A 13,079-nucleotide genomic window follows, 5' to 3' on the forward strand; every position below is an offset into this window, starting at 1 on the left:
GGGCCGCAAAGCGATCCGCACTGAGGAAAAGTCAAAGGAGCTGATCGGGTCGAAGGAGGCAGCGCTGCTTCAGCTTTCCGTCAGGCACCACATTAGACAGACCGCGCGGCCCACAACTGCTCGGGGGCCTCGCGCTCCGCCCCTTCGGTTGCCATTGGATACCGCCTTTCCCGTCAGCCCTCGCAGCTGCAGCAGCAGGGAAGGGAGGCCGCGTGCGGAGCGCCATGCCCAAGTCCAAGCGGGACAAGAAGGGTAAGCGGCGGCGCTGGGAGGGCTCCATCGCTGGGGACGGTTGCCGGCTGCTTGTTGCCCTAAAATCAGCGTTGCCAACCTCCACTGGGGGGCCTGGATACCTCCCGGAATTAAAACTGATCTCCAGGCCATAGATGTCAGTTCCCCTGGAGGAAAGGGCAGCATTGGAAGGGGGCTTTGTGGCATCCCCTTCTGCCAGACCCTAGCCTTCCCCACGCGCTGCCCTCCGAATCTCCAGGAATTCCCCGACCTGGAGCTGGCAACCCTACTCTGAAAAATGAATTCCTGCTCTCAAGCCATAGCTGTCAGCTATGACTTGAGGGCAGGATTTCATGGCAAGAGACTAAGAGAGGTGGGTTGCCATTGCCTGCCTCCGCAACTCTGGTCTTCCTTGGAGGTCTCCCATTCTACACTGAATAGCAGTTAATTAGTATTTAATTTGAATTTTTGAGTGCATTCAAAGGTGCTGGTGCCTAGCAAAAACACATTCATTCTCTTATCAGTTTGGTTCAGCCTCTTCTTTCTGGCAGTTGCTCTCTTCTGCTCCTTGGTTGGGAAATTCCTGGAAACTTGGTGGTGGAGCCTCGGTTGTAATGCCATAAAGCCCACCTTCCAAAGCAGCCGTTTTCTCCAGGGGAATTGCTGTTGTCGAGAGAAGTTGTAATTCTGGGAGATATCCAGGCCTCCTTGGAGGGTTGCCAGCCTCAGCAAGTGATGCTGGGAGCTGAACTGTTTTATTCTGTTGAATCCTTTTTAGAAGAAAGAGAAGCTGGGATGTCTTAAACTGCCCTTCTGCGTGCAAAGCAGGTGCTGAGTTATGTGCTCTTCCTTCATTTGCCAGCTCCAAATCCAGAAATTCCTGGAGATTTTGGGGTGGAGCCTGGAGAGGGAAGGGACTTCAGCAGGATATAATGCCATAGAGTCTACCATTCAAAGAAGCTGTTTTCTCCTGGGGAGCTGATCCCTGTGGCCTGGAGATCAGTTGTAATCCCGGGAGATCTCCAGCCACCTCTTCAAGGCTGGTAACCTTCACTAAGCATCACTAAGGATGAAAGAGAATAGCTTGCCTAAGGTCACCTAAGTGAGGAAGATTTAGCCTGGATTCTTTCCACTTTGTATCTTTGTTCCCCAGCCATTATACAGGGCCCCAGCTTCACTAAACCTATGAGCGAATGCAATAAAGTTTATGCATGTGTTTATGCATATTTACTAATGTATTGTGAAAATGAAGCTTTTTTTCCCCTTTTCCCAGTTTCCTTGACGAAGACCACCAAGAAAGGCTTAGAAGTGAAACAGAACTTGATAGAAGAGGTAAACTGTGTCATAGCCACAGCTGTGCCTTTTCAGTCCAAAGTAAAATAACTTAAAAGTGCAAAAATCTTGAAGGATTTCTTATTCCCTCTCATTCTTTTAGAATCAGAAATTGCCAGAGTTGGGCAAGATGAGTGAACATACCTTTTTGCTTCAGGGATCATTATCATTCTGATAGTACTCAAATTGTATGGGGGGCACGACCTGACCTTGTTGCTCAGAACCTACAAAATTGTTCAACTGAGAGAAATTTCATCTTCCGCTGTAACATCCAAATTTCCTTGCCCTCAGCTGCGGAAATGCGTGGACACCTACAAATACCTCTTTATTTTCTCCATTGCCAACGTCAGAAACAACAAACTGAAGGCTATTCGCAACGCCTGGAAGCATAGCAGGTGAGAGCTTTTCAGCTGGAGAATTTGAAAAGAACAGCTGGGGTGGGGGCATCTGAAAGGCTAACACTGAACGTTCTGGCTATTGATCATATGATCCGTGTCCACTGAATGTCCTAGCAATTGTTCTCATTGACTTGCATTGTGTAAGCCACTTGGGTCTCGGTGAGAAAAGCAGACTGTAAATAAAATAAATCAGTTGCCACAATAAATTAAGTAAGCTGATAAAGCTTCATTCATTAGTACATTTTTAGAATTGCATTTTTGAATTTTAGAATAAAAATATATAGTTGACAAATTGGGGTGGGGGGATATTTTTAACTGACAGAGCTGAACTAATTCATTTCTGGATGCTCTCTTTGTTTTGGCGTTTCCTTGCAGAATTTTCTTTGGCAAGAACAAAGTGATGATGGTAGCCCTGGGACGGAGCCCAACAGATGAGTACAAAGAAAACTTGCACCAGGTGAGCCTTAGTAGTAGTTCAGGCAACTGAAAGAGGGGTGAAGGCATACCGGCTCCAGGACAGGAGCCCCAATTCTGCAGTCCTCTCCATTTTTAAGAGCCTGAATAGGCTAGCTTATCTCAAACTCATCAAACCTTAGAAGCTAAGCAAGGTCCGCCACAGTCAGTACTTGGGTGGGAGACCACCAAGGAAAACCCAAGTTGCTGCACAGAGGATGGCAATGGCAAACCACATCTGCCATGAGTTGGTTGTGATTCAGTGGCACTTTTTTCCTTTGTCCATTTTCTAGGTCAGCAAGCATCTGCGGGGAGAGGTTGGTCTGCTCTTCACCAATCGCACTAAAGCTGAAGTCCTTGAGTAAGTATGTCCAGCATGACCTCTCTCTCCGTCTTTATTTATTTACGTTATTTATAGTCTGCCTTTCTCACTGAAACTCAAAGCAGATTACACCGTGTGCATCAGTTCAATCGATTTCAAGGGCATGTCAATAAACAGTATCATTGGATCTATAAATGCAAATTTGCAAAGATTTAAAATTAGCAGCTATCCAACACACAGTTGAAGAAATGCTGAAACACAGCATAAGCAACTCTGACATATTAAACAATGTAGAACTACCCAGTAGGATCATATTTAAAGTAACAGATAGTATTTAGTAGCACATAGTAGTAAAGTCTGTGGTCCCTATCTCTTTACTGATGGATCTCTTTGAGACCACTGCCATACAGTAAAAACCCCTTATCTGAGTAGAAAGCCCTCTTGAATAATTCTGTTTTGCATTGGCTGCAAAAAGCCAGAGAAGGGGAACTTTCCTACCCCCTTCAGGTAGGCTGTTCCATAATGTGATTGCCATCGCATAGAATGCACATGTAAGGGCAGCGGTTGATTTTGCCTATGTGCAAGGAGGCACCTGTGGAAGGCCCTGTTCAGATGAGTGAAAGTGCCATAGAGGAACATAGGGAGAGAAGCGGTCCCACGAACATGCCAGACCGAGGCTGTGAAGAGCTTTGTATACCTTGAATTGAGCCCAGTAATGGATAGGTAGCCAGTGCAGCGACTGCAGAATGGGAGAAACACTCCTGCTCCTGATAAACTGAGCTGCAGCATTCTGCACCAACTGGATTCCTTGAGTTAACTTAGAGGGGAGGCCTCTGGACAGTGCGTTACAGGAGTCGAGTCTTGATGTTACCGTGGCACGGATCCAGGTGGCCAGGTCTGCTGTGGGAAGGCCTTCCATGCGGAGCGCTGCCACTCGTACTGGGGATGGGGGAGTACGCAAACACAGTCCTGCTTAGCACAGGACTGTGGCTCACCTCACGAGTAAACGGAGTGACTGTTTCCTGCCTCTTGTTCATTAACCACCCAAGATCCAGGAACAGTGTTGCTTCTCCCAGGATGTCCCAGTCACGCGCACACACATAAAACCCCTTAGATGGCATTTGTCTCTGTTTCTCTTCCCAGCTGGTTTGCGCAGTTTAAAGAACTGGACTTTGCCAGGGCAGGGAACACGGCAACTTCGACCGTTGGCCTGGATATGGGGCCACTGGAGCACTTTCCACACTCCATGGAGCCTCAGTTACGGCAACTCGGTTTGCCCACCGCCCTGAAAAAAGGTCTGTAGTGGGTCCTTGGTGAAACATTGGAGGTTTTCAGAGGGGCGTCAGGCTCCTGAGAAACAAATATGCTCTTCCAGTGTTGTTGCATTCTCGAACAAGCCACGCATGGAGGGAAGGAAAGTTCCCATGGTTTAACCCCATGATGGCTTTCCTTTTGCATCGGGATCTTTCTCCCTCTCTTTTGCAGGGGTGGTGACACTGATCTCTGACTATGAAGTCTGTAAAGAAGGAGATGTCCTGACTCCTGAACAAGCTCGCGTCCTGGTAAGTGACTACTTAAAAGGCCCTAGAGGGGTATCTTCTCACTTCTGTGGCCTGTAGACTAAATTTTTCACTGACAGGGTACAAATGACTGGTATGCAAGGAAGGCCTTATTCTGACTCTTTCTTTACAATGTTCTAGGAGTCCCTGCAGTCTGATCTTTGCCCATAGATTTGGGGGGGGGGGCTTAAAGTGAGTTAATTTCTGCTTCAGTTGCTTTTTCCTTATAATAAAAAAGGGTGTTGGGAGAAAAAACAATTGAGCACCTGTTCTGCTGTGGACCTCACAGAATTGGGCCTCTTCACCTTCTTCATTGGGAGGCAAAATGCAGGTCCAACTTGCGACAGAACTTTCAATATTTAGTTGAAGGGTTTTCCCCCCCTTCAGGTTGTTAGTCCTTATTGTTATTCAGGTGAACTTGGAGATGTGGAAGCAAAAGGTCCAGAGCAATGAGCAGGTTGTGCAAGCCCAGACCTGTTTACTTAAACTAGGATCCCTGGGGGGCATTTTGTTTGCACAACAGAAACAGTCCTGGACTGGGGTCACTAAGTGTGTCTGATGGATCCTTTGCTTCAGAAACTCTTTGGCTACAAAATGGCAGAGTTCGAGGTGACAATCAGGAGTGTGTGGCATGCCGAGACAGGAGACTTCGAACAGCTCACAGGAGACGCTGCAGAAGGGATGGAAGAGGAGAACACGGGAGATGCCGTCTCGGGGGAAGAGAGCAGCGGGGAGGCGGAAGACTGACCAACGCAGAAGGGACCTCTGGGAGTTCTTTTTCCGTTGGGACCTGGGACTGCGCCAATCAGCTGTAGACTTTATTTAATGGAAGACAGACGCTTTTTTATAAATGTGTAAAATAAGTTGAAAAGGCCTCGGTCTCTCTTCTTGTGTAAGGGATGTGAGTAGCAGTTTGGACAAGCGCAGGTGAACCTGCCATACAGCAGTCTGGAATCTGCTGGGCCTTCTGCCCTTCGCCCTTCTCGCTCCACACCTGGCCATCTGTTCCACAGGTAAGTGGGCTGGCCTCCTTATGCCCAGCAGGTGCAAAGCAGCTGCAGCATGTCAGGAATTGAGGGCTGGGCTGCTGCTCTCGGCAGTGGCAGGACAAGAGGAATTTAGTCCGCTTCCCTTCAGAGCGGTACTGCAGGGCAAGGTAACTGCCGGGCTCTTCAAGTTCGCTTACACTGGGATGATGGGGAAACGGGGTACAACCACACACTGTTAATTCCCCCAGAATTCAAATAGACTGCTTCTCTCTTTTAAAAACCAGCTTCTACTTCTCATTCAAGGAAAACATGAAAATAGGCAATAACATATACAGAAATCAGAGGGGAATATCAATATTAGTGGGATGTTGGGTGGAGGGTGTTTTGCCTAAAATCCAGTCTGTACCAGATTGAGGCAAGATAAATTTTTAAGCTCAGCTCCTTAATTTATCACCAAGAATTTGCAAGCTTCCCAGTCTTATTTACTATATTCTAACAGAACTGCATTTCAGGAAAAAGTGAGACACTATACTATTATTTTGCAGAAGTGCCTTATTTTAAGAATCTTTATTCAGACAGTAGATTCTGTAGACAAAAGAACTCATAAAAGTTCCTCCCCGGCAAAGAAAGGGGTACATAGTTGATTTCTTGCATAAGCCATTTGGTTTCAAAGTTCACACTACTTTTATCACTTTCCTATGGAAAGGCAGATAAAGCCCATAAAAATCAAACCCTGTTTCTACAGTTTTTTTAGACAGGGGAATTGCTATTGATTGAAGGCAACAGAGGCAGAGACCCAGCAAGACGAAAGGGTTGAGGAGAGACTCCTTGGCAGCAAGAAGGCATTTGACATGGAAATACAGTGGTGATAGCCTCAGCAAATGAACAGCCACGGAAGTCCCCCGCCCCCTTCATTTGCCTGCTGGCGTAATCTCAGCGGAAGTAGGTGGGGCACTCGTGGGCGGTGAGGTGCCAGGCTCTCTCAAAGGCTTCCACCACACCAGCTTGGAGGGGGCCCTCCTCGCTGCACTTGAGATTCTCCTGTAGCTGCTCCATGGTGGACATTCCTATGATCACAGCATCCCCGTGGTCAGCCTGGAGAAGGGGGAAGAAGGAAAGCACGTCACTCTTTAACAGATTTGGGGAGCCACAGGACATGCATCTCGAGCCCAGTTTTATCCTGCTGTTACTCTAAGGAGAACAAGGCAGCTTACAAGCTTGGTGGGGCAGAGAGGAAGAAGCGGCCCCCTCCCCAGTTACCCAGTGTGCTCTGTGGCAGAATGAGGATTTGAACTGAGGCTCTAATGCCACAAATTGCCACTCTCTTACTGCCCACTAACACTGCAGTACTAAAGGGCCTTGTTTCTGTACATGGAGATAACAATCTTTGGGGTTTATCTGGAGCCTTTGGTGCACAAAGTCTTTGTCACACTTTAGCAGAATACAAACAGCACCACATGGTTCCAAGTGTGTCAAAACAGGCAAGAAACTCCATTCAGTTGTTCAGAAGTGACTTTGAATGTGCTATATTGGAAGTGGGCAGGACAGCCCCAAACCCTGCATCTCTCAGCAGCAATCCTGCTCCACTACCTGGAGTTTCGAGTGATGATACATCCAGCGAAGAGCAGCTGAAGTCAGGCTTGGTGGATTGGATCCATACACCTGGCGGAGTGCTGTTTCCACTAAGGCCACCCCTTGAAAATGGTGCTCCTTCCAGTACCTGTGCAGCAGAGAAGGTTCCTTATAAAATTGTGTTTTCTGCTTGCGTAGAGTACAAGACAGAAGTCGTCTTCAGTAGATCAAACGTACAGATGTGTGTTGTCCTTACAGACCCATCCCAGTTTGCTAATTCTCCATGACGCAGCCGGGTTTGGGTACATTCTGAACTTTACAAAAATCAAAGCTCAGCCTTAAGTTTCCCAACCTGTATAGATGAGGCTGTGTTTACATTTGCTAATCTGCGTAATTATTATGCTTTTGTTGGTCACAAGTAGGGGCCACTGGAGGTCACTGGACAGCTGGCTCAGGCTGGCCACATATTTTCAACTTATCTTGAAGACTAGGCACCCTTCTGAAAATGAAATTTCTTAAGATACGAAATACATCAATTGAAAATGGCATCAGCTTTCTATGCCCCGTCTTTCTTAAAGAACACGACAGCTCTGCTTACTATTTCTGAGACAGGAGGGGGGAAGGAGGTCGTTCCTGCTGCCCCCCCTCCTTTCTGCTCACCAGCAATTCTTAGGGAGATTTCTCCACCCCTCACTTCCTGTTCCCCTTCAGTTTGCTGACACCCTATCCAACACGAGGATGCTAGCATCCGCTGTTGGCAGTGGACCTACCTGTCCCTATAGATTTGGGCCCAGTTGTTGCCAAAAAACCTGCCAGGTGGCTGATGGCTCTGGTCTTTATCTGTATATTTGTATTTCCCAGTCAAAAGGCCTCCTGCAGAGAGATCCAAGAACAAAGATTACAGCAACCAGAATGTGCCCTGAACATGGGGCTGGGATAGCAAAGTTGCTTTTGTAGTTTTTTCTTTCCCCCTCCCAATTCTTTTTAAATTTGGAGGGTCTTCTGCAGACCTAGAAATTACCTCACCCTGACCTGGATGGCCCAAGCTAGCCTGATCTTGTAATATCTCAGAAGCTAAGCAGGGCTGACCCTGGTTAGTATTTGGATGAGAGACCACCAAAGAAGGAAGTCCAGGGTTGCTACAACCTCCGTTCATGTCTTGCCTTGAAAACTCTATGGGGTCGCCTCTGTAACTTGGGAGCAACCTGATGGCATTTACACACAGAAATTAACCCCAGGTGTTCAGTAAATGACCCTGCAGCCTCCCCTGACACAGCCGTTGATCTCCGTGGTGGGGATGGGAGAAAGAGTATATCTGATCCCAAGCCACTAAGGACCTGGGCTTCTCTTCCCGCCGACTGCTCCCTGCACCCTAACTTTCTTCTCAGTTACCTCTAGAGCTACTTTGCAAAATGATCTTTAACACTTTTTAACCTGGTGGGCTGTGTGGCTTTCACATGCTTCCTTTACAGATTTTGCAGACTATAATTACATTGTTTTAATTTTTTATGGGGAAGCCACCTTCAGCGTAGTGGCCACTGTGTGAGACTGGGATCTAGGACCCCCTAGCGTCAAATCCCCACTCTGCCATGGAAGCTTGCTGGGTGACCTTGGAACAGTTATACCCTCTTAGCCTAACCTACTTCACAGGGTTGTTGTAAGCATAAAATAGAGGAGAGGAGAACGGCGTAAGCCACTTTGGGCTCTCACTGGGGAGAAAGGTGGAGTATAAAGTGAGTAAAATAAATCCCAACAGCACAGAGCTCTACACTACATCTGAACAAAAGAAGCACCAGTTCTAGGAAGTGCAAACTTGGGCATCCATCCAGTATCTGGAAGTGCCTTGTAGCTGCTTTTGGAAGCTGCCGTGTCCCAAGCCAACTCCCCCCCCCCATCTCCATCCCGAACACTAAACCAATTCCCCTCTCCTCCCCATTCATTACCAGCCAAAGGATTGTAGGCGTAGAACCGGATTCCAAAATGTCTCAGGCATGGCAGAAGCTCTAACTCCACTTGGCGCGTGGTGGCGTTGTACATCCCCTTTGTTGAAAGAGGAACAAGGGGAAAAAGAAGCTTCAGAAAGCAGCGGAACGGATGCCTGTTGCCAACTGGCCAGAAACACACAGCTTTGGTTACCCTTGTGCCTTTAAAGGCAGCTGGGCCAGCAGAAATGCAGAGGTGATCCATCTTCCTCCACTTTCAAGCATATCTTAACAGCCACGAGAACTAGAGATGCAGTTTTTTTAAAAAAAAAAATAACGGGAAGCTGTGCAGAACTCTGCTGCAACTGCTATTACGTTACACAAAGTTTCTGGGCTCCATCATGACAATCACACATCCTGGCCCGGTGGCAGCTTGTTCTAAGCAGGGATAACTTTGGAACAAGAATCACCCTGGAAAGTGCGGAAACAACCACTTCTGTCTGGTCAAGAGCCCAGGTGACAGACCACAGTATTGAAGCAGGAGACCTCAGCGAGGTCCAATCTCTCACCTGATACACCGTTGGTAGGACCCACTTGCGGGATTTACACAGAGTATAAATCTCTGCCACTTCCCAGGCGGCATAGTTGGAGAGGCCCAGTTCCTTAAACTTCCCCTGTCAAAACAGAAAGATTGCTACGTTTTCAGCTCTACTTTTCTGCCACCATAACAGATCATCATAACACACTTTGTAAACCGCTCTGAGTGGGCGTTAAGTTGTCCTGAAGGGCGGTGTATAAATCGAATGTTATTACTATGTTGTTATTTAAGAAGAGCCCAGCTGGACCAGGCCAGAGGTGCACTAGGATCCAACATCATTAGATGCCTCCAGAAAGCCCTCAAGTCAAGTTCTCCCCAGCAGTCCATTCTCAGCATCTGGAACATGTAGAAAGATGATCTCTGAACACGGACAGCAAGATTCAGGTCCAGTAGCCCCTTAAAAGCCCAACACGTGATCTTTCAGGTGCTGCTGGCCCCAAATCTTGCTCTTCTACTGCGGACCAATATGGCTACCCTCCCGAAACTCTGAACATGGAGGCTCTGTTTGGCTATAAGTATGTGAGATCGAGTTTAATGGAGCAGACTGGAGGCATCTAGCGATGGTCATCTTTGTTTAAAACGAACATTTATTTCAGTACGAGTTTTTGTTAATTAGAGCTCCATTTCCTCAGGTACACGGAAAGGAAATCATTTTGGGAATATTGTCGAAGGCTTTCACGGCCAGAATGATGGTTGTGGATTTTCCGGGCTGTATATCCGTGGTCTTGGCATTGTAGTTCCTGACGTTTCGCCAGCAGCTGTGGCTGGCATCTTCAGAGGCGTAGCACCTAAAGACAGAGATCTCTCCGTGTCAATGTGTGGAGAGATCCCTGTCTTTTGGTGCTACGCCTCTGAAGACACCAGCCACAGCTGCTGGTGAAACGTCAGGCACTACAATGCTAAGACCACGGCCATACAGCCCGGAAAATCCACAACCATTTTGGGAATACTTAAAAATTACAGAAGCGGAGAGGAGCTGGGGCAGAGAGATTTGGCGTGAATCCCATCAAAAACCTTTCAAGTGGAATTCTCTGCATAAGGAACTGAATATCTGTTTTCCAAATTCCGTGTAAGGAATTCCATTTCAGTATACCTCTGAATTCCGAAGGTGGGGGCACACAATTGTGAGGGCTGCTTTACCCACATTCTAATTTATGCTGACAGACTCAATAGGCTATTAAAATGTGCACAACTGGCTATGATTTTTTCGATCTGCCCGTCACAGGCCCTCCGAGGGCAGCGTTGCCAATTCGTTTCCCCCAACAGATGCCCTGAACCTCAGGACCTCTCAGCTCCCCACGGCCCAGCAACCGGACAGCTCGCCAAAGAGCCTGGGGTTTGGCACCTCTTTGTGCAGCTTGTCACAGGCCTGAAGTGTCTCTTCAATGGGCGTTTCGTGGTCAGGCGCGTGAAGGTAGAAGAGGTCCACGCTCTCCATCTGCAGCCTCTGGAGGGATGTCTCCAGCTGGGAGCGCACGTTCTCTGGCTTCAGATTGTTGCCGTCCCACGGATTGGCCTTGGTGGCCACTTTGACTGGGAAAAGAGAGGAGCAGGGTGGGAAATGTGCTTTTCTTCTCGATTCACAGAGTTCAAAGCGGGAGGAGGAAGACAGACAGGCAGGAGAAAAGAAGCATTGCCTTCAACCACTGGTCCCTTTAAGCCAAAACCAGAGCTTGCCTGGTGGCTCCAAAGCCCAGCAAAGGGGGGGGGGAACAGGGGTCTTTCCCTCCCGTCTGTCTTCAGCACCTTGTAATTCAGAGCTACACTGCCCCAGAACATGGAGGTTCCATCTATTGCTTACTGGTGGTAGTGGTCTACCAGCAGTGGGATCTGGGGGAAACAGCAGATGAGGGCTGCTTCCTTCATGCCCTGCCTGTAGGCCTTCCAAGGGCATCTGGTTGGCCACTCTGAGAAACAGGATGATGCAGCCAGGCTCTTCTGACGTTCTCACACCCATCTAAAATGCTTCTGGATTTTGCCAGCCAAATGCTTCTGGAAAGCCGAGCATGATGCAGGTGACTGTATCTCATACGCACACAGCCCAGCGCAAATTCCGTGGATTCTGCCTCCAGCATGGAAATACCCTCCATCCAAGCCTCCATTTGAGCCAAGACCCATCATGCCCCTCCCTGGGCCCGTTTTGCAACCTGCAGCTCTCTCTTGAGGCGTGTTGTGCACAGGAAAGAACGGAGGACCTCTGAGCATGCACAGAGCACCTTTCCTTCCTGCCACTCTGCAACTTGCCCACATGCTGGCAGGCTGTCTGTCGGATGGCAAAGGCCAGCTCTGGGACTTTAATTACCTGAGTTGCTGAATAACTTGTTTATCAGGCGTCCCAGATAAAAACATTCTGCGGGAAAGTTCCTCAAGGGCAAAGATCCTAAAGCAGCAGCCATGGCAGAGTTTGGCATTAAAGAAGTGCCTTGCAGCACCTGACAGCAGGGGAGATTTTATTCCAGGGAGCAGAGCCGGCTTCATAAGGTGTGCACTGGGGGTCTCCAGTCAAGAGAACATTACAGACAAGGAAGGGTTAGCCTGAAAAGGGAAAGGTTCTCTGCACGTGCTCAAGAAGACACCCCAATTTGAGAGAGAGGCTAGAAGTCAGGCACATCCAGTTCCTCCACCGGAGGAATTTTACGTGGGACAGAGTAAAACGCACTCTGTGTATGGTCCGAAGCCCCCTCTCCATTGCTCAGTCTACAGCCCCTGCTCTGCTGTCTTTCCAGAGATCTTAATTGAGATCAGGAGGACGCAACCGCCGTCTTTTCTTGCGGGCTGGACTACATGACCTCTGCGTACACCCACACGCTCTCTGCGCCTGTTCAGAGGCTCCCCGTCCCGGGCGCTTTGCAGAGGGCTCCCGGCCTCCCTACCTGCCCCCGCCGCTGCGGGCTCGGCGGCCAGCCAGGCCCCCAGGATGCGCTCCGACTCGCCCCCGGCGTACATGTGGGCGGTGTCCAGCTCGCAGTGCCCGCGGCCCAGGAAGGCCCGCAGCATGGCCCCGCTGGCCTCCGCGCCCGCCCGCCGCCCGAACTCCATAGTGCCCAGCACGCTGCGCACCCCGCGCCCCTGCCCGCACTGCACGGCCATGGCGGCGACTGCCCGGGCTCGAACCTGCGGCCAAGCGACACGCACGGGCTGCCGCATCTCCGCGCATGCGCCGCCGCCCCCGCCCCCAGGAGGGCAGTCGCAGCTCCGGGGACCGTCGCAAAATTCGCCACGCCGGAAACTCCCGAAGCCCCCTGAAGTTGACGGCCTCGCGCCGTGGAGGCTTCTCTCCCGGGGCGAATAGCCCGGCGGGCCTGCGCGCCATAGGAGGGGGCCGGCGGGGTCCGCCCCCAAGGCCCTGCTGCCCCCCCCCCGCACCCTCTTTCCAGCGGGGCCAGCCCGGGGCTGCGGCAGCCCTGCTCGGGCTAGCGCTCGGGTAGACTTCCCCCGGCAATGGAGGCTCCGTTCCGATGGCGAGCAGCCACGGCCAGCCCCGCTGGGTCGGACCCCACGGCCTGCTGCCCGGCATCCTGCTTCCCGGGGGCCAGCCGGGGGCTTCCGAGCAGCTCAGGGAGACGCGAGTCTTTCCGCGGCTACTGGGCGTCCCCTGGCTGGGGAGGCTCCGCTCCGGTGGCCGGGACCCAAGACCCGCCCGGCTGGCCCAGGCCCGAAGCCCCGGCGCCGCTTCCCGGGGGCCAGCCGGGGGCTTCCGAGC

General features: G+C 50.2%; 2 protein-coding genes across 2 annotated transcripts; one reads left to right on the plus strand and one right to left on the minus strand.

The window, feature by feature from the left end:
* Nucleotides 1–178: 178 nt before the first annotated feature.
* Nucleotides 179–5,158, plus strand: MRTO4 (MRT4 homolog, ribosome maturation factor). Its single transcript, XM_055001473.1, has 8 exons — nucleotides 179–252; nucleotides 1,505–1,563; nucleotides 1,855–1,958; nucleotides 2,337–2,418; nucleotides 2,708–2,775; nucleotides 3,880–4,031; nucleotides 4,222–4,298; nucleotides 4,872–5,158. The coding sequence occupies exons 1-8, from the start codon at nucleotides 225–227 to the stop codon at nucleotides 5,040–5,042; spliced, it is 741 nt and encodes a 246-aa protein (XP_054857448.1). The 5' UTR covers nucleotides 179–224; the 3' UTR covers nucleotides 5,043–5,158.
* A 678-nt stretch (nucleotides 5,159–5,836) lies between these two features.
* Nucleotides 5,837–12,618, minus strand: LOC129344566 (aflatoxin B1 aldehyde reductase member 4-like). The gene is made up of 7 exons (XM_055001324.1): nucleotides 12,250–12,618; nucleotides 10,722–10,909; nucleotides 9,348–9,452; nucleotides 8,800–8,896; nucleotides 7,627–7,729; nucleotides 6,875–7,004; nucleotides 5,837–6,379 (listed from the first exon to the last, which is right to left on the minus strand). Exons 1-7 carry the CDS (start codon nucleotides 12,521–12,523, stop codon nucleotides 6,218–6,220), a joined length of 1,059 nt encoding a protein of 352 aa, XP_054857299.1. The 5' UTR covers nucleotides 12,524–12,618; the 3' UTR covers nucleotides 5,837–6,217.
* Between the last annotated feature and the right edge of the window lie 461 nt (nucleotides 12,619–13,079).

Source organism: Eublepharis macularius, chromosome 17 (assembly GCF_028583425.1).
Source record: "Eublepharis macularius isolate TG4126 chromosome 17, MPM_Emac_v1.0, whole genome shotgun sequence".
Classification (NCBI taxonomy): Eukaryota; Metazoa; Chordata; class Lepidosauria; order Squamata; family Eublepharidae; genus Eublepharis; species Eublepharis macularius.